Source organism: Apteryx rowi, unplaced genomic scaffold (assembly GCF_003343035.1).
Source record: "Apteryx rowi isolate R43461 unplaced genomic scaffold, aptRow1 scaffold_32, whole genome shotgun sequence".
Classification (NCBI taxonomy): domain Eukaryota; kingdom Metazoa; phylum Chordata; class Aves; order Apterygiformes; family Apterygidae; genus Apteryx; species Apteryx rowi.
The window spans coordinates 481,188-505,964 of NW_020449641.1; the positions used below are offsets into that span (position 1 = coordinate 481,188).

Consider the following 24,777-nt stretch of genomic DNA (forward strand, 5'->3'; position numbering starts at 1 on the left):
AGCTAAGAAGAAAAGACAGCATGCTCAGCTAATTGTGACCTTAAATCGCAACAAATTGCACCCAAGACTCCAGTGCAGAAGGAAGGCACTTGAGCCCCAGTGCAGGTGGGCTCCTGATGCGCTTCTAAATGCCAAAACCTATCAAAAACCTACTGTTGAACATGGCGGTTTCATTGCAAAAATACTGAGGGCAGGAAGGTCCTGTCCCTATGGTAAAACCAAAAACCCATCTGCTGAAGCAGTAAAAAAACCCTCAACAATGAATCCTTTCAGCATGAAGATCCCTTGAACAAAGAATTAGAAACTGATGCTGTTCTTGATAGCATCTGAGTCAATATCCATTATGTCGCATGTAGTATGCTGCATGGTGCTGCCTTACCTGTAATGAAAGATGGTTTTGTGTGTAATGGGGAAGAGAGAAATAATGGTGAGGGCAACACAGTCCTAGTAGTTTTAAACAACTGTAAAAGGAAATGCTGTTGCAAAGGGAGTGGAATGGAACTTGTGTCCCCTTGACAACTATAAAGAGGTCCAAATTTAACCATCATACTGTAAAAAAGAGATCTTTGTTTATGATGCATAAGAAACTTTCTATGGTTAGGTTTCGGTATAGAATTATAAAATCCCCAAAACTTCGAGCAAGAGGCGGAACCTGCAAATCAAGAAAAATCAAGCCAAGGCAGGTGGAGAAAGTTACAAAGGACCATCAAGAGACTCTCCAGCGGGACTTTGAAGGTGGATTGTGTAATTGGCTTTCCTACTGGAAATTTAAAAGTAACTGTCTTTGGAACCAGTACAGCTTATCAGATATGAACAGTAATACACCTGACTCTTTAGGCGAGGAGAATGAAATATGTGCATCCGAGATCTGCTGTACACAGGATGTGTTACCATGTACTGAGCTGTGTTCTGAGGAGCCAGAATCCAGAGGTCAGGATGGCAGTGCTGATGCTGTCCAACCAGAACTGCATGCTAGAGCTTCTCTGGAGGCAGAGACCTTGCACGAGGTGGAGACAGACGAGGCTCTGGCAGAGGATCATTGCTCTGACCTTTTCATCTCTGTGACAGAAAAAGAAATTGCTATTTCAGGTCAAGATGATGCAGAATCTAATCAGGTTATGAGTGTAGATGAAATGATACTGTTACAATCCTCCTTGCAGGATTCTGATGTGAATGATGATTTTGCAAATGGACCTTTATCCATGGAGCTGGCACAAAGTGAGGACAGCTCTAGCCAAATGGAAGTAGAGGGCTCTTTAAACCTGGACATTTTTAGCACAAAGTTACTAGATCACCCTTACTGTAAAAGTCCTCTTGAGGAGCCTTCACCAGAAAGCACAGGACTAAAATCGGGAACTTGGAAGGGAGGCAAAAGGAACAGTCAGAAAGCTTCCCGGGTGGCTGATGAGCAGTTGACAACGTGGCTTTGTGGTATACCTCTTACACATCTTAGGGCTTCCAGCAGATCCTGAAAACTGCTGAATGTACCATCAAGTTTATATGTTGCTTTAATTCATTTATTAAAGTGGTTTCTCACTGTGAGTTCTAAAAGATGCTTAGCGTAACGCTTAATGAGATGAGGCTGCAAAGAGGAGGGTTGCATGAAGGAAGGCCAAATTAATGCTTAGCTGAAAAGCTGTTTTGGGGGGATTGTTGAATGGTGCGTGTGCTTATTTTTTTAGATAATACAATGTAATTTAATTGGATGCTTTGTGCAGGATTATTGATAGACATTTTAAATATCTCTTACCATGTGGTTTCAGAAGATGATGTGGGGTTAAAACTTCCAAATTTTTAAAATGGGTGATAATTACTACTATTAACTTGATTTTTGAAAACCCTTAGTGTTCTAATACTGTCTCCCAATCTTATTTACTCACCTTCTGCTCTGTCCTAAACTGAAACTAAACCATGTAATTCCATTATCTCATGTTTTATAGCCAGATGCTGGTCATCTTACACTCATTTCTCTCCATGATTATTGATAAGTAGATTAAAAAATTGTCTGATAAGATTTAATTAAGAAGAAAGGCAAGACTTGTCCTTCTGGAGCTTGTTTAGCGAAAGGCTTTGGGATTCTTAGTCAATGCTAGGCATGCATAATTTGATAGTCTCTAATATGAATATGGTTAAAGTTGTAATCATTGTCTTGTGTGTATCAGGATACTTATATAACGTAAGGATTAGTAAGCTAACGCTGTCATCTAGTACCCTTAATTAATATAACATTCAAGTCCAGTGGGGTTCTGATAAGAAGTCTATTTTTGGGAAAGTTGGCTTTATGGATTCCCACAAACCTGAAGCTGGTGTCATCTAATTTAAAACAAACAAACAAAAAATACTGTGAGGTTTGACATGCTCTTTTTTCTTTTCTCCCCTTTGTCCTTGCCTAGAACTCCTGCCTTTCCCTGCCCCTGGAATTTTGTAGTTGATTCTCTAAAGCATAATGTGAAAGAATGACAAATTGGATGCACAAGATGATTTAGCATTCCATATCCATATATGCAAGTTAGTGTGGGACAGGTTGCTCTGTGGTTGACTTCACATGATCCAGCAAGGACTTGACACTATGTAAGAAACTGAGAAACTGCGGTACTACAACAAACAGGCTGTTTCTGCAGTGGAGTTTTAAAGTTTGTCCAGCAGAAAAAGGGATGTAGTCCTTCTTGCAACAGAGAACCAAGATTGCGTCAGGGTGACAAAGGTTAAAGTTTTGGGGTCTGATAAGCCCTCATGTTCCTGTTCATGGGAGGCCTGAATAACTTCTAAAAAAAAAAACCAGAATATTTATAATGGCAACCAACTTTCCAACACTTCACGATTTTTCAGTGAATTCTTACTTAACTTTTGAAAATAGGTGTGAACAGCTTCCATTTCAGGATTCCCCTCTGAGGACTAAAGCTAGGTCTCCACTAGGAAAGACTTATTGATATCAGTACATCAGTGTTCCTGGCAGAAACTAACAACTTACTACAGTTCATGCTCATAGCATAGCGCTTTTGAGTTTTCTCAGCTGAGAGAAGGGCTACAAAAGCGTTTTAATATGGGTATAACTATGTACATGAGTTCTTGCCTGTATAGGAGCGTTAACAGTTAACTATACCCCAAAGTGATAGTGCTAACCTGGCAAAAGTTCCTAGTATAGATGCATGAAGGAGATGTCATAAGTGTTATGGATGCTCTCAGGGTTTTGAACCTCTCTGCAGCAGCTGAAATTGGATGCTAATGGGCTGCAACATTTAGTGCACTCTAATGTACAACTAAGTATCTAACAGGACTCCATGGTAGATTGTTTGTGATGGTAGCCTGATCTCACATCAGATCTGAACTTCGGAACTTGAACTTTCCTCAAGTTTTTTAGTTACACCAACTCAAATGAGGTCAAAATCTAGCTAGATGTCTGCTAAAACTTTCTAGAGCTTTACTACTGTGATTGTAACTCCAAGAATAATCCTTTTTGTGTGTGTATGAATAAAAAGCTTTTTAAAATTTTATGTATTAAAAGTGAGGTAGACTTCTAAGCCCCATGCGTTTTCTATCTAGACTTGTAGCTAGAGTGCAAAATATCCTTCATTTCAGTCGTCTAAGATGCAAGGGATAAAAGTTGTTAGGTAAGTGTGGCAGAGTTGCAGTGAAGGATATCTTCCAGTGATGGATGCTTCCTTGTTGTCTGATCTTGCTCTTGAATCCTCCCTTCCTTCTCTCACATCCAGGTGTATTTCTTGCTATATCTTCACTACTTTTCTTGTCTCCTTGCATTTTGTTCTTGGTCTCTCTTTTTTTGTTTTTTTCTGACTGCTGTTTCTCTGGCACTTTATTCTGTCAGATGTATCTCTTGTCTTCTTTCCATCTCTATCCTTGAAAGATTCCAGGCAATATCATTAAAGCCTAATAAGCAGGGAGCTGAACATCACAATATCCAGTGATATTCTCTCCTGTCATACACAGGGGCTGAGAGAAGTACTGGAATTTGGATTAGAACAATTTCTCTGGACTCTGTTCAGGGATCTAGCTTTATTTCTGTATATAGAACACATGTTTTTTGCTGCATTTTAAAATTCATTTTTGGAAAGCTGAAGAATTTGGCTTTTTTCTTGTTCTCTAAGTGCTGAAATCCTGTTGTTCTATTCTTTCATTCTCAATGTGGTTTTGGATGCTTGGGTGGGATTTATGTCTCCACTGTTCTGGTCTTGTCATCTGTATGAAAATCAATTTCTTAGGGTGTGTTTTAACCCCTCCAGCATTCATCTCTTACTTTTCAGTTAATATCTTTGGTGTTTTGGTTGCCCAGTGCTTTTCCAGACAATGTCAGGCTGATATGGCTGACCATGACACCTCAAATGGCATCCCTAGAATATTAGGGTAAAGGAATTAAACTTGCTGTGAATCTAGTGTATTTTCCACTTGCTATGGTGGCAACTGAGGAGCTGAACAGACTGCAAGTCTGCTGACTGGGGATGTTTACAGTTGAGGAGAGCAAATCTGCATACTGTAAGGATAAGATATTGAGTTCTCAATGAAAACTGTTGCAGAAGGTGATGGTCTTTCATGTTGCACTAGAATTACTTTAGACGCTAATTGAAATAGGCAGTGGGTTGGATCCTCCTCTTAGTACTGGTGTAATTAGTTTGATGTAGGAATCTGTATATGGCAAGAATGGGGTCTGAGCTTTTCCTGTAAAGCTGAGTGATCAGATTCCTGCCTTCCTGTTCTTGTCCTCTCTTCCACCCCCCGCCCCCTTTTATTTAATTTTTGCCATGTGCGGTGCTGTCTGGTTGGGTGCCGAATGCTTTGCTGCTAATACTTGGTAGAAATGACTGCTTTATTGGTCCAGTGAACTCAGAGGCTTTTTCTTTTACATGTTTGCACTTTAATTTTTCTGGTGTATTTAAAGGATTCCTAGATGAAGTTATGAAGAAATATGGCAGTTTAGTTCCACTCTGTGAAAAAGATGTCATGGGAAGATTAAAAGAAGTCTTTAATGAAGATTTCTCCCATAGGTGTGTAGCAGTAACATTCTAGACTTTGTAAAGGAAAAATTGCTTGCATTGCTAATGCACGCTCCATCTGGAACACCTCACGGAATAGAAGTCCATTTGGTATGACCTTGACATTGACTTATTTCTTTCTGCCTCTTCAATCCTGTTTTAGAAAACCTTTTATCACCAGGGAAATCATGAAGTATCGGGAAAAACATCCAAAATCCTCCACTTGCAATTTCCGGGTCTTCTATAATAAGCACATGCTAGATATGGACGATTTAGCTACACTGGAAGGCCAGAACTGGCTGAATGACCAGGTTAGCAATGGTTGGTGTTTATGTGGTTCTTTACCCCTTTCTAGCCCTTAAATGTTAGTGTATCAGTAGCTCGCATACTGCTGCATTATACCTAAAGATTATCCTTAGTTGGGAGGCAAAAGAAAGTGTTGAGGGGCTTTTACAGTGGCAGGTGCAGTAATAGTGATTACAGGTCTGGAAGACAGGAAGTATTACAACTAAATCATTTCCTTTTTGAGAAAATGATGCACTATTTTGAGAAAATAATGGTTACCCATATACACTAAAGTGTACATTCCCCCTCCCCCCCCTTAGCTTAATATTAGAAAAGCAGAATACAAGACCAGCAGAGTGAAGCAGCAGGCTGTGGCCCATAGCCAAAAAAACAAGAAGGTTGCAATGCCCAGGACATGCACCAGTAAACTAAATTGAATTAAACTCTTTCAAATCGAGGCAGCCTTCAAGGAGCAAGTAATACAGTCTCTGTCCTGGCAGGCCATTATTAGTTCCAGAGTGCTTGTCCTCCAGACTATAGCAAAATGTTACTATAATTGCTCACCTCCTTATTACTGTTTTAAGTGTGAAAAGTCCTACTTTTTATGGAAACTTGTGAATTTTAGTTTTACAAAATTATTCTGTACATATTCAATATCTACTAACTCTTACAGGTAATTAACATGTATGGTGAACTCATAATGGATGCAGTCCCTGAAAAGGTGAGGGGTTTTTGTTTTTATGCAAATGTAACTAATGAAAGACTGAGTGGGAAAGGTGAAACACTGAATATTTAGGATACAAGATCAAGATTTAGCTCAAAATGATGTGCCAAGTGGTTTGATTACAGTGTAAACAACACCCTTTTGGCTATCTGCAGCTCAAATTTTGTTTCCTTGCTGCACTAAAATAGTTTCCAGTGCTGTTGCTCTTGTTTCAGGAAATTGTTGGATTAGCTCTGCAGGTGGGCTCTGTGGTAGCCTGGTGTTACTGACCTACCTGCGGAAGGCAGGTGCCCTGCTTTGCTTTCCCCACCCCACGGTCCCCTCTCCTCTAGAGCTTTCCGTCTCCATCATACCTGCTTCTAAAGCGCTTTATCCATGCCCTGGTTCACAGTCCAATCTTAGATGAAATTTCCCCTGAAGATGGATTTCTGCTGTGATGACAGGCCATGAATGGTAGCATCTGAACCATGCACATGTGCTACTTGCCCCTGCCTCCCCCCCCGCCCCAGCTGTGGGGCAGTAATAGTAACACCTCAAACAGCTACAGCTGCCTGTCCAGTGAATGTGAATTAACACATGGCTGCTTGGTTCCTCAGCAGTGTTGACTTTGCAGGACTTTTCTGGTTTGTGCATCCTCAACAGAATGCTAACTGCTTTCTAATTGCAATGCCTCTAACTGTTGATGGTAGTACATAGGACACTTAAATAAATAAATAAATCCCCCCCACACCTTCTGTGACTTGCACTTGCAGCAGTGGCAATTATAAAGAACCATCTGTTTACTAGTAGAGCTGAACAATTTGCAGGTGAGACCACAAAGGAAGAACCAAGCAAAGCCATTTTTAGATCAGCGCTGCAGAATGTAATGCTTAAAATCTTCAAGCTCAGAAGAAAGAGCATTGTTGCTTTGATTGGTGTTGATGGTGATTCTTCATTAATATTCTGTGTACTTCCTGAGCGTGAACTAGGGTTGAGGTATTGGAGATTGTATCTGTTTGCTTGTGCCTGCTTTTTTTCATAGCGCATAATTGAAATCCTCCTGGGAGATCTTGTGCTAGTACCTCAGAATGTGGTTTTGAAGTCTGTTGGCATAGCTAATGGGTGTTAGCCTGCATTTTCAGATGCTGAATTCTCTTAACTTTTTTCAAGTAATAACTCAAGCCTTCTACCACCTCTGCTCTAGCAGAATTATTAAAAACAGATGTCGCAGGTTTGCATTTATATTAATCTGTTCCTGTAATTGCAAGAAGCTAAGCACAGGGATAATAGTGTTAACCTGGAGCTAAATAATTTTTTTAATATAAGTCTACAGTCTCTTGCCATAAATGTAGGTTTTTAGTTACTCGCAGAACAGATGTGGTATAACTTAAAAATGCTTTTAACTAACAGAATATTGCTTTTGTCTGAAGTCTGGAGCTGGCTATGCCAGTTGAATACAAATGATCATGTTGGATTAAATCTCATCACTTTTTTGATCAAAAAAAAATTATTTTTGAGTCTCAGAGCCTCTAGCAACTGAAAGCAGAAGTTATTCCCTTCTCTACCACCCCAGCTTTCCCAGTCCAGTGATCTCTTCCTTAATCTTTGGAAAGGAGAGAAAAACAAAAGTTGCAACTCCTTATCCTCGTGTTCTTCTACCCAGCCTACCCTCAACGAAAGATTAGATATGATATGCCTGGAGATATCAAAGTGTAAATATAAATGCAGCAGTGATTTATATCACATGTTATGGGGCAACAAGGCTTGCTCTATCTGTTCTTCAAAGAACAGCAAAAGTTTGGGCTTGGTAAAGCATCTCTAGTGTTGTTTATCCCTATTGGGGTTCTGTTTCTAAACCTGCATCAAATATTGCCTCATTAAAAGTTGTTTTGTTTAAGTTATCCTTGGGGAGAGGGAATGACTATGCATGAAAATTTCTGTGCTCATTCCTCCTCTCTCTTTTTTTAGGTTCATTTCTTTAACAGCTTTTTTCATAGACAGCTCGTAACCAAAGGATATAATGGGGTAAAACGATGGACTAAAAAGGTATCTTTTAATTCCATGTAGTCAATGCTCTGATTCTTTTGGGCTGGGTTGAACCACTAGCTTGAAATTGGGTATGATGCCTTATATGCAAAGGATGGGGTTAGGAGCTATGCAAAATTGGGTGTGGTTTAAAAAAAAAGCACAGTGATACTGTTCAAGTTAGTATGATTATGTTCTGAAAATGTATTTTGTGAATGGCTATATCTTAGGTGGTAGGTTAATTCCTTGGGTGTGTTCATGCAAGCTGTTTATTTAGCTGCCAGAACTGTCTCTTACTGCTCCTGACAGTGCCCAGTCCACTAGTCTACAGGAGAGCAGGCTTAATCCTGTTTCCTTTTATCTCAAACTGGAGCCATTTGATAAAAACAAATTATTACTGCTTAGTAACATGTACAGATACTAGAGAGCAGATATTAGAGCAATAGTTAATAGGCCAAACTGTTGTTTGTATGACAAAGACAAAATTCACCTTGCTTTCCAGAACCTATGCTGTATCGTGGTTGTGATATTTTACTGGGGCAGCTAATATAAAGAGCACTTTTCTCCTGTGAACATTTGGCCTTTCTAATATGGGAGATGAGACACTACTAATCAAGAGCCACATCTGAATATATGATCTTTTTGCAGAAGCACTTAAATAGCACACATCTGTGAAATGCTAGAGATGAACTCAATGTCCAAATATAAAATCTATTCATATCATTTATTAAAATCACTTTAAAGAGACACTAAATCAAAGCATATTTTATTGGTGCTTATTACTGCTGGATTTAAAAAAGAAAACCGATTTTCTCCGCTTTCTGAAAGCAGAACCCATGTTTGTGTTGCTACTGAGGAGTGCCCAGATGAGAACAGGACAGTTATGTAAATTCCTGAAAAATCTCTAAAGCTATCTCAGCCATTTCCATTGGAAAGATGCAGGTAGACTGCTTCCTCCTGCAGTATGCAATTAAGGCGAACTTGTTTCTCCCTTATAAACACGAGTATTTTACAAGGTTCTATAAATGCATTATGCTCTTTCGGGATAGAGCCCAGAAGGATGCGTTCTTGTGCATCTAGCTGAAGTGGTATCAGACCTCCTGTTCATATCTGTCTGGTCTGGCCGCTGATGAGATCGGCACTCCTGCTCTGATTCACTGTCATGTTGGCTAGCTGACTCAGTGCTGTCTAGGTGAAGTGACTCTAGGCTGCCACAGCCCTTTCTGTACATCAGGTCTTGGTTAAGACACTTCCATCTTTTCCATTTTTCTGCCAAAGGTTTGCACCCCTGCAGCAAACCCAAAGCTGGAGTCCCATGAGGACCCTTGAATTTAGCTTGGCTCTGCCGTTGCTGCACGTCAGACTCTGTCAGCATAGTTCATTTGTCTTATTTCAGTTTTCCTTTGTGGGCTGGGCTTGCTGCTGGCTGACATCTCCCTGCTTCTCCTGCTTGAGCATGATGGATTGTTGTGTACTAAGTGTGCTGTAATCTGGTCAGGCAGCAGTTTCTGCAGGTGGGAGCAGGCATAGTAGGTGCCTCTGACAATCAAAATAGTATCATGAGCAAGGCTCCGCGGATAACTGCTGTGAATGCTCAGACCTTTTCATGCCTTCGGTTTCTTGTTGTTACTCAAAAAGAGTACTTTTCTTTCTTGCAAATGACCTGTCTTGTACCGGTACAGCAGCAATTATGCTCTGTTCAAATTTCATAGTGCTTAAAAAAGGCAGCACGGGAATCTTTCCATAGGATGAGTTCCTCTATTTGTGTCCTATTTCTGTTCCACTGAAACTGCAGCAATTAGATATCTGTTTAGAGAGAGGCTATGAGAAGGAAGATTATGGAAGGCCCTGTCTTATGACTAGCTTCCAAAGTGTAAAGGGACTTGTCTGCAGAGACACCAGGGGTGTTGTGTCTGATCCTGCTTATTCTGTACTTCAGAACTTCCCTTGTCTGCTACAAGATTAAATTTAACAAAGCATGAATCTCTGCTGTCTTCGCCCGTCTCCCTTCCCTTGCTTACCAAAGCATCTTGCACTCCTTGTAGGTGCTGCTCTGAGAGTGACATAGCCCGTGTTACAGCAGAGGGAGTCAGAAAACTGCACCAGCTTGCTGTTTTTGTGGGGTGTTTTTAATCACAACTGCTTAATCTGTCACTGTGATGCAAGTCTGATATAAATCAGTGGCGTTTATACTGCAAGAATGTCATTACAAAAGAGAAGTAATTGACCTAACTTGAGTTGTATTACCAGCATTACTTAAAACAAGTCCCACTTCACCATAAACTTTCAAGTATAATGTGAGCAGGCTTTGCTGGAAATACAGTGGTCCCTAACTCTGGTACTGTACAATGCTCCTTAGGTGTTTTACAGACCATAACTGTATGTTTGTGCCTGCTAATGAGCTATGCGTGAGAGAAACACGAAGAATGTTTTGGAGGAGTGGAGGGTGAAAAAGAAGACTTCAATTAGGGATTGGTGGAGAGAAGACTTAAATACAATTTGTCTCATGCTTTCCTGTGTCCTGCCTGTGGAACTGTTTCTAATGTATGTTGTTCTTCTTGCCAGGTGGACTTTTTCAAAAAGGCTCTCTTGTTGATTCCTATTCACCTGGAAGTCCACTGGTCCCTCATTACTGTGAACATCCCCAATCGAATTATTTCGTTTTATGATTCCCAAGGCATTCATTTTAAGTTTTGTGTAGAGGTAAGAGTGACAGCTGTTTGCAAAGTTTGAACTGATTTCTTAAAAATGAACAAAACCCCTCTGTCAGTTTATCCTTAAACTTTAAATGCAGTGTGTTTTGCTGTTTTCCTGCCACGTATGAGATGAGAATTAGCTTGTTCTGCTAAGGAGGAGTCTGACGGATGGACCTAGAGGGTCATAGAGCAAATCCACACCAGACCTGGGAACTGAGGACGGATTGCCTATTGCTTAAATAGCCTGACCATGTAATCAGCCCACCTTTTGTTGCTCTGTCTTGTCACTCCCACAAAAAGCAGGGTCTCAAAGCATAGTGACATAGGGAAGCAGACTAGTGAGAAGCAGAGCAAAAGCAGCTCTTAAAACATTAGCGGACTTCTGTCTTTAGGAAATGATGAATCTTGGTCCTTTCTGGGGGAGGGTGCCTGGCTGGGAGAACAGGACTGAAGAGGCTGTAGTGCTGCCCGGTGTGCTTTACCTGTTACTGTGCTATTATAGTGCGTTGCCTTTTTCCTGTCCACACCGAGTCAGGGTGTGTACCCCTGATTATAACCCAGCAACCTTTTGAAGCTCTTACCTGAATACTGGAGTTAAAGCATCAGTCTTTCTGGTACAGAGCAGTCAGGAAGCTTTTGCTGGGACTAGCAAATCATAATGACCCTCTTACAAAGGCTAATTTTGTCAACTTAATTGCCTGCTTGATGCAGCAGCCCTCTACTTTTAAGTGTGTGTAGTTGTTGGTTTACAGCAGAGTAGTAATTATTGTACCCAGGAGAGCTCACAGCTAGGACATCTGAATGGAGATACTTGTTCCCTGCTGGCATTTGCTGATGTTGAAGCTCATGTTTGAACTGGGAGGGAGTGGCCTTATGCTCTCTAGCTTCTGAACTTGCTGCATAAACCAGGGGTCCCTCTCAGCAGCGCTACAGTCTCCTGCAGTTTTGCAGTGTGGCCTATCCCATCCCTCTCTGGGCAAGGGATTTGCCCTTAGCTGTCTCACAAATGAGAGACGCTTATTCCTGCCTTTTGGGGGGTTGAGGGGATCAATATGCAGAACTCCCCTGTGATGTGTGGGACTAAGGTGAATGTTAGTGTGCTGGAATGTGTGTTTAAACTGTACTATTAAACACCAGCCTGCTTACAGAAAAGTAGAAGGATTTGCTTAACTCAAGACCAGAGGTTCATTTACCTTGCTTCCTTCTCTTCTTCCCTTCGCTTGTCAAACTTTTTTTCCTATATGTCACTAAAACACTCCCTGGAGCTTTGCTGATGAGCTGCAGAACACAAAGCTTTTCGTATTGAGATTCAAGCTGAAAATGCTATTATCTTGAATGTAAGGGCCTCAGTGTCAGGTGAATGAGTCGGTAAAAAACATGTGCTGGACCGTGTAGTATCTCTCCAGATCCGAGAGCACAATCACTCTGTCTTAGCGCTACATCTAGTCTAGTATTAAATATACCGGTGTACAGTGGGAGTGAGAAGTGTTAAAGCTCCCTTGAAAGACCAAGATGAGCTTTGATGGTAGAAGGTACAGTACCCACCAGAGTTATGTCCTTACCTCTAGGTCTGAGCTCAGATCCTTATACTTAACACTCACCTGAAGTTCATCCTCATTGTCAAAAGGATGCCAAGGAAGATGTCAGTGTCTTTCTCCTGTACTTTAACTGGTGAATAATACTGTTCCTTTTTAATCTCCTTTTAAAGAACATTAGAAAGTATCTGCTGACTGAAGCAAAAGAGAAGAATCGCCCTGAGTTTCTTCAGGGTTGGCAGACTGCTGTGACAAAGGTAAATGCCAGCACCTGAAGCCCTGCAGTTGGACCTTCTGGGAGACTCTAGGACACTGTTTCTAAACTGGCATATTTTTACAAGTAGGAAATTATTTTATACTGACTGTAGGCAGCGTGATAGGAGCTACACAAGCGGCTACACAAGCTAATTAGTACTCTGCTCATTCAGCTCCCATCAGGTCTTTAATACTTTCTGTAAGTGACTTGGTGATCTGAGCCTAATCTCTAGTCAATTAAATACCCATGCAGCAAAACCTGTAGCTGTTGCCCGTGTTGGCACAAGGTCAAGGACTGAATGAGCTGGAGATTCAGCTTCCTGACTTCTCCAGAAGGGACTGTCCCAAATCATGTCAAATGGGTGGGATTTGGTGAGAGAGCGAACAGGCTAATGCTGTTACTGCCTGTATTTTATATTCTCTGTGGATGGAAGGCTTTGGTCTCCCGAGCTGTCTGTGACACATTTTGATCACAAGTAAACAAAGTCTGGCAGCCATAAAAGGGAACAACTTGTATGTAGTGCAAATGAGGGAATCTGTGATTTGCGTAACCCTCCCATAATGGCTTCAAAGATATAAAACAGGTCATTGCACACTAGACACACTCCCAACAGCTCCCTGCTTGCCCAAGATTATTTTTAGGTGCTGATACAGTGATGAAATGATTTCCCTGCACACTCATGCACACCCTGTGTAGTCAGTTTGTCCTCTTCCATTCTGTCAAGTGGAAGATCTGGGAGCTGAGGAAAATTACTTTTCCCCTTTGAGCGCTAGAGACATAGTAGCACTAGTGAGTGGGGCTTTTTAGTGCTGCGTATCAAAATTGAGCACATTTGAAGAAGTTAAGAAGGTTGAAAGTTACCATTTGAGGTTGCCTCACTCAGCCTTGCTGCCTGACAGCATATCGCCCTCTGTTTCTGAGATCCTTTGGTGTGGCTGGGAGAGGAAAGCCACTGCCAGTAGCATGGATGCTGAGAATAATCTTCTAGGCCTGTATGACTTTGCTGATTTAGTTTGGTTCTGTGTAAAGCAGATAGTGCTATACAAACATTTATTTAAACTAATTGAGCAGCTGTTCTGCATAGGTCACCAAAATAAAATAAACTTGAGAGAAAGATCTGTAATTTGCTTTCTGTCCTACGTTATATATTTTTCTAAATGTTAGGTGTTATTCTAACAAGGTGCTGAGTGTCACCTTGCAAAAGTTCGGCTCAGAATAAGTAATTGCAACTCCGGTTTCTAGTGCTGCAGAACAAGTTAGCTCTGAGAACAAAGATCCCTAATCTTTTTTACAGGATCTCGTTCTGGATTTTAAATAGGACTTAGAATTAAAGGACAGCTAAAAATCTAACATGGCGCTTCATGTTTCTTTCCCTTCTAGTGCATTCCACAACAGAAAAATGACAGTGACTGTGGGGTTTTTGTGCTCCAGGTAAGTGTACTTTAAAAAAAAAATTTTTGAGTGGCCTGTATTGTTCATCTTGTAAACTTCTTTTTTCAATTGAGCCTTTTCCTTTCCCTCAGTACTGCAAGTGCCTCGCCTTAGACCAGCCTTTTCAGTTCTCCCAGGAAGATATGCCCCGAGTGAGAAAAAGGATTTACAAGGAGCTGTGTGAACGCCAGCTAATAGACTAATAAAATACAGCCAACCAATTTCTCTAGTATTCCTGACAAGTTGCAGCTGGTGTTTGTGTACTTGAATTTCTGAAAACTTCCGTGAATTTTGAGCGACTCTCAGCTGAGTGGTGTGGCCACTGTTGTTACCTCAACTTTTTCTGACAAGCTCTTTACCTGGCAGAATGTAACAGAGCTGCCACAAAAATATTTCTAATGTCTGTTTTGTTCTCTTACATTCTTTCCTGTATTTAATATTTATTATCTAAGCATGCATATAGGCAAAGCATGCAACTAAAAACATAAAACTGTAGATTTGGTGCACCTTTGAAATGTAGCTAGAAATGACAAATACAGGTGAATTTGTCTGGAAACATAAAGATGCATGATCTGTTTTCTGATGCAATAATGCTTTGAATGTATCAAAAAAACTCAATGCCATAAAAAGAACAGCTAGAAGCTATTTGATTATTCCATTTTTCCCCATTGTGGCTGTATAATACTGAATTGCCACTCTTTCAGGGTGGCAAATTCATCTACAGATTTGATTTGTGGAGACCCCCTTTTTAAATAGTTCAAGTTGCTAATAAAAAGTTGTTCTGTTTACATTATCCAGCTGTCATTATCAGCCTGTCTATATATATGAAAAGCAGCCTTTGCACAAATAAAGCTTCAGCACTTCTCTGTACTTTTTATTATACAGACATGTTCGGCCAGTCTGATAGTATATTTCTGTGTGCTGCAGAAGTTTCCATGACGTGTATTAAGGGCATTATAAAGCTGGTCCTGAAGTGTTAGTTTAGATGCCAAGATAAAATCCTTGGCTGTAACCATTTAAAACTCAAATGGCTTTGAACCACTTTCAGTTCCACGATATTAATTGAAATGTACCATTTCAGCATCTTTCACTTCAGTTCTGTTTTCGAATCAATTCTCACATAGCTTGTTGTCTTTACCATTCGCTTTTGCCTTTGGTCAAATATAAATTGATTCATTTCTGCTGCATCTGCTATTTGATTGTCTCAAGCATCTCTAGCTTTGTTTCTGTTCAGTAACACTGATGGGTCTATTTGGGAATAACAGCACTTGTGGTGCGTGCTGTGCAAACTCAACAAAATGATGTCATTCCGCTCCAGAGAGGCTGGAGCCTGCAAGTCCGGTACCAAACTTTGCCCAGGGCAGCAATGCTGCACAGATAAGTGAGAGCAGTGGATCTTGATGCTTCGTCTGTGGCCTTGCTCTGTAAACTATGATGTGCTTGTTTCTGAAGAGAGCTTGTTTTGTCTGAAGGGACTGTTGTATGGGATAGCTACACCAACAAATGTCTTTAACTGTGTTTCTCTGCCAGTTAAAGGACTGAACCCAGGGGAAAATTATTTTCAATGCTAAATTTCATCCATTGCACTGCTTCATCTAGTGTCTGTCCATAGCCTGGACTTCTGGTGGAGGAAACCACCTTGGCTTCCCTGTGTCTTGCAAATTGATTCAGGCTTGAGCCAAGCTAGGTGCAAATCCCTCTTAGATTGCTGGAGGGAGCAAGGAGAAATGAGGGAGTGCCAAGCGCAGTCAGGCTAGGAAATGAAAGTGTGTGCACAATGTATTATGCTGGAGAAGGAGGTCCTGCAGTTTCCTTGTGTGTTCCTACTTGCCCCTTGTTGGCAGCTGGCAAGGGCTGGCTTACTTTAGCAAGATAAGGAGGGCCTTAAGCACTTGGTTAGATAATTCAAATAGAGAATTTACTGAATTGGAATCCTAAAACCCAGGCTGGCCAAATATAAATTTGCCCATTGTATGGGGCACAGGACCCCACAGCACATGGTTTATATGTGAATCCCTCTCAGGGCCAGTGGCTGAGAGCAGTGGAGGGTGACTTCAATGGAAATTTAAACTTGGGATGTGGTTTCTCAAGTGCTAAGCTAAAACATGTAAGCCGGTACTGCCTTTTTCATCTTCCCTTCAGCTATGTGGTAGGACCAATTGAACTCGTCCAGATTAAAACTAACCCAGCCAAAAGGCTGCTCTTAACCCAGAAGAGTTCTAGGCCCCATCTAGCCTATCACTAAATGTTTGTACCAACACAAATGAAGAGGGAGAATTGGGTGGCCAGGAAGAGACATGAGAGCAGTGCCAAATTTGGATGTGTGAGTGAAGTTAAATCCTCAAGCAAGACTTACTGCAGAAAAGGAATAAAATACAGAAAGAAAACTGCATAAGTAAGTTGTTTTTACTTTCCAAACTTAGCAAGTTCAGTAAGGAAGTGTGGAAGACTTGCTGTGACAGTGTTCCAGCCTGGGAGATTCTCAGTGCCTCCAAGGAAGCCCATTATTTTTCATGGAAGATGCCTTGCTGACAGGCATTTTTCATTGCATGGACATGTGTTGGAGCACTGAACCACAGATAATCCTTTCCTGAAACTTGCTGCCTACGTGGTAGGAATCTGACTTCCCTCCTTTATGAGAAGCTGAGAGGAGTCTTAAATCTTGATCCTCTATCAGTAACATCAGCAAAAAGGACAGTATTTCTGTGAACTTTGTATTTAACAGCAACACAGATGCTTTGAAACAACTTCATACGTGTACCAGATCACTTGAGGGGAGGGATCTTGCATTTGAATCTGCTGCCCTGTGAGTTGGGGAACAGGGTAGAGAAAGATGCATGTTAAAAAGTACTCCTTATTTGCTTGCTCGTCATCTAGAGGTTTGCTGACAAGTGTTCCAGTTGGTTATGGGGCAGTGTAGAGAAGTTGCACTTGAGTATCCAGCTGTGAACACACCAGTGAGAGGCCTCTGGAAAAAAAAAGGGAGGGGGGAGGGGAAATTGAAAACAGAGCTAATGTAAGCAAAGTATGTTGGTGCAAGGTTGTAATTAATCAGAGGCAGTGAGAATCTTAGTCTCTGTAATGGTGTATCTTTTGAAACTGGACTAATTAACTCATCCTTGAGAATGTCTTTGATGCCTTAAAGGAGATGGGCTCCATAATCTGTAGTCATTTGACCATTTCTTAAAGCATTCAGAGCTATGTAGAGTGTTTTTATTACAGGAGGCACATTTATGTGGATGTAGTTATGGCTATTAGCAATTCTATCAGTGTGATATTTAGAATTTCATAAATCACTCTAAACTGATTTGGCTGATGCTTAAATTTCATGACTTGTTCTGAAGCGATTGCCTAGCCATGCTGAATTATACAAATAGTCCCAGAACTGGTAAAGCCTCCATCTCATGCGTGACACATTTAAGCTACTTGAGTTGTAATAAACCTTAAACACAACTGAAAATAAATTATTAGTTTCTATTTTCTGTTTGCTTTAATCTATAGTTTAAAATGACTGTGCAGCTGATATAAATCAAAGAAATGCAAAACTTGGCCTTGATTCTGCAAGGTAGGTAATGTCTATTCTTAAGCCTTTAGATACTTTGCAGAACAGAGGCTGGACCTTCATGCTGTCTAATGTACTGTTGCTCCATTCTTCCCTGGCCCTTTTGAGTGTAAAGGTGATGTTTTGAATGTTTTACTTGCACTGATTAGCAGAGCTAAAGAGGTTTGCAAAGCGTCTCTGGCTTGTGTTGAATCTCTAGCATAATGGTTAGCTTATTTTTACTTCCTCTGAGTTCTGTTGGCATTATCTACTGTAGCATTTGTTGAAGTTAATGTGAAAACTTAAACCTTGGGAAGTGATGTGGATTTAACTCCTTCAACCAATAACTGTCTTTTGTGGGTGTGTTCTTGAATCAAATGAAGCCCATGTTCCTGTGAAGTAATAAAAATGAGTTTCTCCATAAACTCTATTTTCTTTCAGCAGTTTGGTTTCATTTTAATTTTAAAAGCAACTGATGTGATGGTTGAGGGAATGTTTATAGCAGCTTGTTTTGGGATCTGTTGTTAGGAGAAGCCTCTCCAGTTGATTAGTTCAGTAACTCTGAACTGTACGCTAATGATGCTTTCTGTTCCATAGCATTGCAGTGATTTAACTTACTGTGGTTTGAGCTGTGACAACATACAAGACTGGAGATGTCACATATTGCATAAAGGTAGAAATCTTGCATTAGACACTTCCTACTAAGGTGGCATTTAAAAAAACACAGATCTGTCAACAGAACAGGTAGGACTTAAATTGCTTTTCTAGGTCAAGCTAAATTAATGCCTTTCTTGCATTGCTTGTTAGTTATGTAATTACAGAGTTAAATCTTGTCTTTGCTGAATTTTACATAGCCATACAGCTTGTGAATTTGTGATAATAGGAAGACTGAAGGCTTAGCGTGTGTCTCTTTAAGCTATTAATCATGAGACTAGCAACATCACTGCCTTTATTACATTCATAATTTAAAAATCTATCATGGAGGAGGAAACATGGATGCTTGTTAAATATATTCTTTTGGTGGGAAGTGCTAAGAAATCAGATCATTAAAATACAAAATCATAAGAGACACTAGTGCCTTGCCAGGAACAATAATTACTATTTATATGTAGTAGGCATTGGGAGGGAAAGATGAGTCTGGTTTGCCCGTGCCTGAACTTAATGGATTTTTATGAGTATCCAACTAGAAGGATTTGGGGGTTGAATTTAGTTTTCTGAGCATGTAATGTTACAACCTATAGAGCTAAAAATTGTTGCAAACTGAGTGAAATATCATGAAATAAACTAATTTGTTTTCTCTGAACACAAGTAAATAGAACATGTGCAAAGCAGCTTCTACTCCTGCCTGAAATTCTGATGAATTCTTAATTTTTGTATTTGATTTCAGCTTTGCTGGTAACTCATCTCCCTTTACACGGGGCTTTCTCTCGAGGTTCCAGTGGCTTCTGAGGCGACTCAGACATCACCTAGCACTTAGGTTACCTGAGTCTCTTCATGGGGGAGCTCTGGGAGGTGGCTGAGTGAAGGAATTGAAAATCCATTGGGAAATCTATTCCCCCTTCCCCGCCTTGGGTTAAGTGTATCAAAGGGGAAAGTGCAAGGGAGAAAATGACCTTTAAATAAGATGTAGTCAGCTGGATAACATAGGTTGGGTCATGTTTAAGATATTTGGCTTGATACAGAGAAGGAGCTGTCTTGTTTATGGGAACCGTTGGGAAGAGGGAAAGAGAAGTCTGGGGAAGAGACTCCTGCTTCAGGGGCTATTGCTCTGCCATGCACATAGGATGTCTTGCTTCGAGTCCATGCATTTTGGATCAACTTAATGCAGACAGCAACTGCAGCTAAAGAAGAAACTCCCTCCGCAGCATTCAGCTGAAGGTCATGTTTGTTTAGTATGGTGGTGGCTTGACACTGTCCTCAGCATATCTGACAGATTTGGCCTATTGAAAAGCACACAGGTGTGCTGCTGCTTCACTACAAACACCAGGGCTGCTGTGAAGGCTCCTACAGAACAAGTCGATTCCAGCTCACCTTTCAGTTACTAGTTTCTTTGTGTTTTTTTTTTTTAAACTTCTTTTATAAAGAAAAGTCCCAGGTGCAGAGAAGTTTTAAAATGTACCTTCACTAAGTATATTCTCTTATTCAGAAAACCTTTCTTTGGAGAGCTGCTTTTGGTTTTGCATGCTGAAGTGCTTCTCTTCCTCACACAATTAGTCTAAGGAGGCAATCTTTAAACGCTGCTATTAAAGACTTCAGGGCTTAATTTTTGGCAGAGTTGTGGGTTTTGTCCTCCGGTGGGTCACACATCAGTTGAACAGATTTCTTTATGTTCTAAAGTTAAAAAAAAAAAAAAAAAAAATCTGAAAAATGCTTAAAAGTTTCAGGCTAATAAAACTCAATGCCTTAAATTTAATGCTGCTTAGGACTCTTCTGGACATTTGGTTGTCCCTAGATAGCATGACCCAATCTTTAAAGGTGACTAGTATCTACTCTGAGAGGATCAGTACATCTGGAAAACAAGAAGTGTTTGGTTCAGTCCAAAAAAATCACTATTTTATTATTTTACAAGAATATGCATTATAAACTGAGCAGGCAGGTCCTGGTGAAGTTCTTGATAGGGCTATAGCTAATATCTTTTTATGTGTCTTGGGGGGAGGGTGCTCTGGGTGTAGCACCAGTCACGTTGTTCTTCCCAGTGTACTTTTTGACCACCAGATGTCACGCAAGCACCGTAAAAATAGTGTGTGCTGCGCACTCTGGAGCTGAGCTAATAAATTGACTGAGGAATGATGTCTTCTGATTGCGTGCTGCTTGCCACGTTGGTAACTATTCTTGCATGTTTCTCAGCAAAATGTGCACCGCACTTGGAAAAAGAATGTCTGTACACACACACACACACACACACACGCCCCTACCCCTCCTTTCACTGTCCATGAAACCCATCAAAGATGTAAGTGTTTGGCTCCAGCGTGATTACTCTGGAGTCCTATCAATTTTACAAATTGACCAAAACATTTTTTGGTAGAAAAGTCTCGCATACCAGAAGTCTTTAGCTTGATCAAACTGCTACTCTACTGTAGCTCATGACTGTTATTTTTATAGCTCTGTATTACCATGGCGAATGCTGGCAGTGGAGGAAGAGAAACCACATCAGTAGCAACTTCCATCTGATTTGTGGTCATACGCTTATAACTTGACATGGCTTTGCAAATAACTAAACAAAACCAGGAATTCGTTTTGGGAGGAGGGGGAGGGCACAAAATCCACTGCATCAGATATCTGGTGTGGAGAGTCTGACTTGCTCAAAATTTGGATCTTTAAATGGAAAATGGTTTGGAGCAGGAACGGGAACCAGTTGCCCTCTGTTAGGCAGCTGGGGCTGTAGTGTGGCTGTCAGCCACTGCTGAATGCTGTGGCATCCTCTGCGCCCTGGATTTTTAGGAATTCTGATTTAATTGCTGGTGTCTGCTCAGGCTTTAGCCTAAAATTAGTAACATTCAGTGCTGCTTTTTCTTTCTATAATACCTTTATAAATTCCTGTATAATCTGATCTCTGATTTTAACCTGTCATTTTTGAGCTGTATATTCTTTAGCTTTAAAAAGCACCATTGAAGGAAAATTTAAATTCAAGGTCTATCAAAAGTGCATTTTTCTGTAAATTATTCATTGGTTAAAACGTCTTTGAACTTGTGTTTGTGTAGCTGACAAGTGTAAGGGGGCAGGTGGTGGGATGGGATACCTAGATTAATACTCGTGCAAATACCATGTGCATGTACTCCTTGGCTTTACTGCTGAGCACCAAGGCAGCAGTGGGAGCTTACTGCATTTGGTGTCCCACCCTATTACCAGTCTTTCAGAGAAAGCCCCCGTACATGACATACCTTTCTGCTCTTGTTCACTAGGTGGCATTGCTTCCCAGTCTAAGAACTTCTAAATACTTGATTAATTATGCTAATCCACTCAGTGGACAGAAAGCAAACTGCATTGCGATAGCTTTGCCCTTCTGTACTTTTTATTCTGAGTATCTAGTTCACTAATGGGATTTCTCAGCTTGGCAGAAATCTGCACCCTCCTTATCCCAAGTGTTGAAAAATTCTGCGTCTAGGGAAGGCTTTGGTTTGGAAAATTGCAAAGAATGTGTTGGGGAAAATACTGCCCAAACTGACCTTGCTGTTTGTAGCCAGCTCTAGTCCATGTTCCCAAAAGTATTAGTCAATGTCCTCCCTGAGTTACTGTAACATTTTCTATTAAAGGTGGTGATAAAATTAAGTACTTGCTGTGTGGTACCTAGGGAGAAGATAGGTGATGAAGTCTTGCCTGTCGGAGAGCAGGAACTAAGGGTGTTGGCATGGGGATACTTTCAGACGTCTGACAAAACACAGAGACAGTAGAACAGCAAGGCACTCTGAAGGCTAATGAGCTACTGCCCATAGCGTGGGTATTTTGATGGAGATTTGTTCATTTGTTTCCCAGGTAGCCCTGTCATTCTACATTCTTCCTCCCTCCCTCCACCTTCTTCTCTTAGCATGAAGGGGCAGATCAGTCAATTAACGACTGAAGCAAGGTGGATTTAAGATGCCTGTCTGTTGCCCATGGGAATTAATTGGAGCCTTTGGTAGGCTTTAAAATGAGGAGAGGAATTCTGGCTTCTCAGGCCCATTTTAGTACCAGGAGTACTTGCTTTGTCCAGGTGATGCATCAAGAAGGAAGATAGCAAGGTCTCTAAAAAGTGTAGCTCTCCACTGTGTAGGTGTCAGGCCGTGTGTGCAAAATAACGGGAGTCTGCTAGGAAGCAACAAACACAAAACCTGGTGGAGAGCAGGGCGTGCTCTTCACCTTGGAGGGAGATGGTAGTGCCACGTCTCAACAGTTATGCATCTTCCAGCCCTAGATTTCGGAGTATTTCTCAAGCTACAATATTGATGCTCTTGTTTCTTTGCCAACTGTGGAAGCATCACACTTGAGCTTAGACTTCCTGAGACAGCTCTCAGTTCTGAGCTGGGTAGAAAAGTCAGGGATCACTTGATGCTGGAGTAGCAGTAAAGCTACACTAGGGTCAAACATATCCTTATTTTGCTCTGATAAAAAGACAAGACAAAGTAGTTTTAGAACATGATTTTTCATGAACAAGCAAGATAAAAATAAATGTAAATTGAAGATCCTGTTTCTCATGTGTATTTTATTAAAAACTACAGAGTTGTTCATTCGTGCTGGGTAGTATAATTGCTAAAACATGATTTGTATCCAAATATAGCTGTTTGCGTTAAATATGGCACTCCTTCTTACTGGCGAGGGTGATATGGTAGAGGAATACTCATTTAAACAATTGCATAGCTCAATTTTGTTTTCAGAACCTTAGCTTTTTCACTTTTAAAGTGAATGTCACCTTAAGTAGATGTTCTTTAACTCAAGTTTTGTTGAGGTGCATTTAGTTGAACATGGAATTACAATTAGAAAATACAAAATCATTTTTGTATTTAACTAATTTTGAAAATAAGCTTATCAAACTGTTTTGCATTGCTAGGTGAATTAAAAAAAGGTAATAAATGTGACATCCTGGTCGCAACAGGGCAGATTTCATAACGTACTTGGGGACTCTCTAGATGTGAAGGGATTTCCAAAAATCACCTATGAGAGACCAAGGGTCTCCATTGTTTAGTACCTACAGATTTTTGAGAAGTTTCGTGGGTGTTTTTTTTCCTGCAAGATTCTAAACTTGTAGGTCTCATCCTTCCCCAACTGACATGAATTTATTGGATAAACAAGAAAAGGAAGATTCCTTGGTTTATCAGTTCCCGTTGAGCCAGACTAAATGAAGATCACCTTGCCCTGCATATGTTAGCTGGACTGGAACTTGGTGTTGTTAAGAGAAAAGCTCATGACAAAATATGTAAATATTTGCATTAAAGTATATAAAATCATCCTTTGTTCCAGTCTAAAGACTGACATTTTAGTGTAGTAGACAGCACATTTTAAGTAGCCCAAAGTATTAGCTATATTGTAAAGTTAAAGATGTTTTCTTTCTCATTGTTACCTATTAAAAATTCCACATCCCTTAAGCCATTAAGACTGAGGAGTGAAGGCAGCATATTTTTATTTATTTAGGTAATAGATTACATGTAAGTTTTTTTGCCTTGGTGTGTGGTGTTGCATTCAAATTTAGAAATAGGTTTTTTTTTTTAAGAGTTTGATGTGCAAATGTGCTTGATTCAGATCACTTTAAGATAGCATTTTTAAAAATCTAGTTGTAGTTCACCTGCGAGGAGGTGAAAGCTGTGAGCTGGTTGCTGTTCTGCTGTGTAGCATGTTTCTTGAGCCCTCCTTGTTTCTCCTTTGCCCTCAGCTGAAAGCTTAAACATCTGCTGGCTGAAGTCGGATGTTGACTAGAAACTCAGTGTTTTGCAGCAGTTCAAGAGGGTAGGAAAGTGGCTTTTCAAACCTCCTCCGTGGTGTTTCCCAGAGACTTTCAAGAGCCAGTCTCATCTCCACATCTTTAATTCCAAAGGGCCCCTCTCATGAGAGCTAGATATAGGCTGCTTCACAGATGTCGAAGAATCAATAGTTCTGGAAAAGAGTAAACAGGTTTCCTCTGAGATTAATGTCTCCAAGAACCTGCAAATGGCTCTAAGGAAAACTAGTCAAAATGATTTTTTTTTTTCCCCTCCCTCCTGTATCAGAGTTTTCATGTGGGGGAAGAGAGCACTTTCATTTGACATAAAATGCTTTGAAGAAATGTTGACGCTAATTTTTTAAAAGAATCAGTGGAATGTCCTATATAACTTCAACGTTATCAAAACAAAAAAATTGAGTTTGGTTAGATGTCTCCAAAACCACCCTTCTAAAAGTTCATTCAACAAAATGTTTAAAGATTTTTATTTTTGTCCCAAAGGTGAAAGAAAACAGCTTCAAAATGTCAGAAATACTGTTAACTGACAAACCCTGTTTCTTGTAAGGTCAAGAATAAAAGATGGATACTGTAACTGTTACCTTTTAGTATATATGTTATGCTCAAGTTTATAAAATAGTGCATGCCTTTTTAGAAGCTAAAAAATAGCAGCAGAAACCAAGAGTCCTTGGTCTGTTCCTCCTCCTTTCTTCTGAAATCGATTTTTGTTTTAAGTTCTTGTAGTGTAAATAATTTTAATGAAAAGGAGAAAATTGCTAGCTAGAGTGTATCATCTGGAATATATAGGCTTAGACAGTTTCTTGAAATACAGAAGTCAGGTGAGGAGTGTTGTGTCGAGCGCCCTGGAGAAATAGTACCCTAACCATGAAACGGGGGGCGGGGGGAGGAAGAAGTCATCATCCTGCAAGTAG

General features: G+C 40.4%; 1 protein-coding gene across 3 annotated transcripts in view; it reads left to right on the forward strand.

The window, feature by feature from the left end:
• The first annotated feature begins 372 nt into the window (after window positions 1-372).
• SENP5 (SUMO specific peptidase 5) overlaps window positions 373-24,777 on the forward strand; it is a 30,525-nt gene continuing 6,120 nt past the window's right edge. The window contains exons 1-9 of one of the 3 annotated variants that reach the window (XM_026071021.1): window positions 373-1,431; window positions 4,895-5,000; window positions 5,152-5,299; window positions 5,947-5,994; window positions 7,945-8,022; window positions 10,567-10,704; window positions 12,406-12,489; window positions 13,869-13,919; window positions 13,994-17,885. In XM_026071021.1, coding sequence (XP_025926806.1) covers window positions 474-1,431; window positions 4,895-5,000; window positions 5,152-5,299; window positions 5,947-5,994; window positions 7,945-8,022; window positions 10,567-10,704; window positions 12,406-12,489; window positions 13,869-13,919; window positions 13,994-14,122 — 1,740 coding nt within the window. In that variant the 5' untranslated portion in view covers window positions 373-473 and the 3' untranslated portion in view covers window positions 14,123-17,885. Of the gene's footprint in view, window positions 1,432-4,894; window positions 5,001-5,151; window positions 5,300-5,946; window positions 5,995-7,944; window positions 8,023-10,566; window positions 10,705-12,405; window positions 12,490-13,868; window positions 13,920-13,993; window positions 17,886-24,777 lie in introns of those variants that run through there. The other 2 variants (XM_026071022.1, XM_026071020.1) reach the window with 2 other exon arrangements.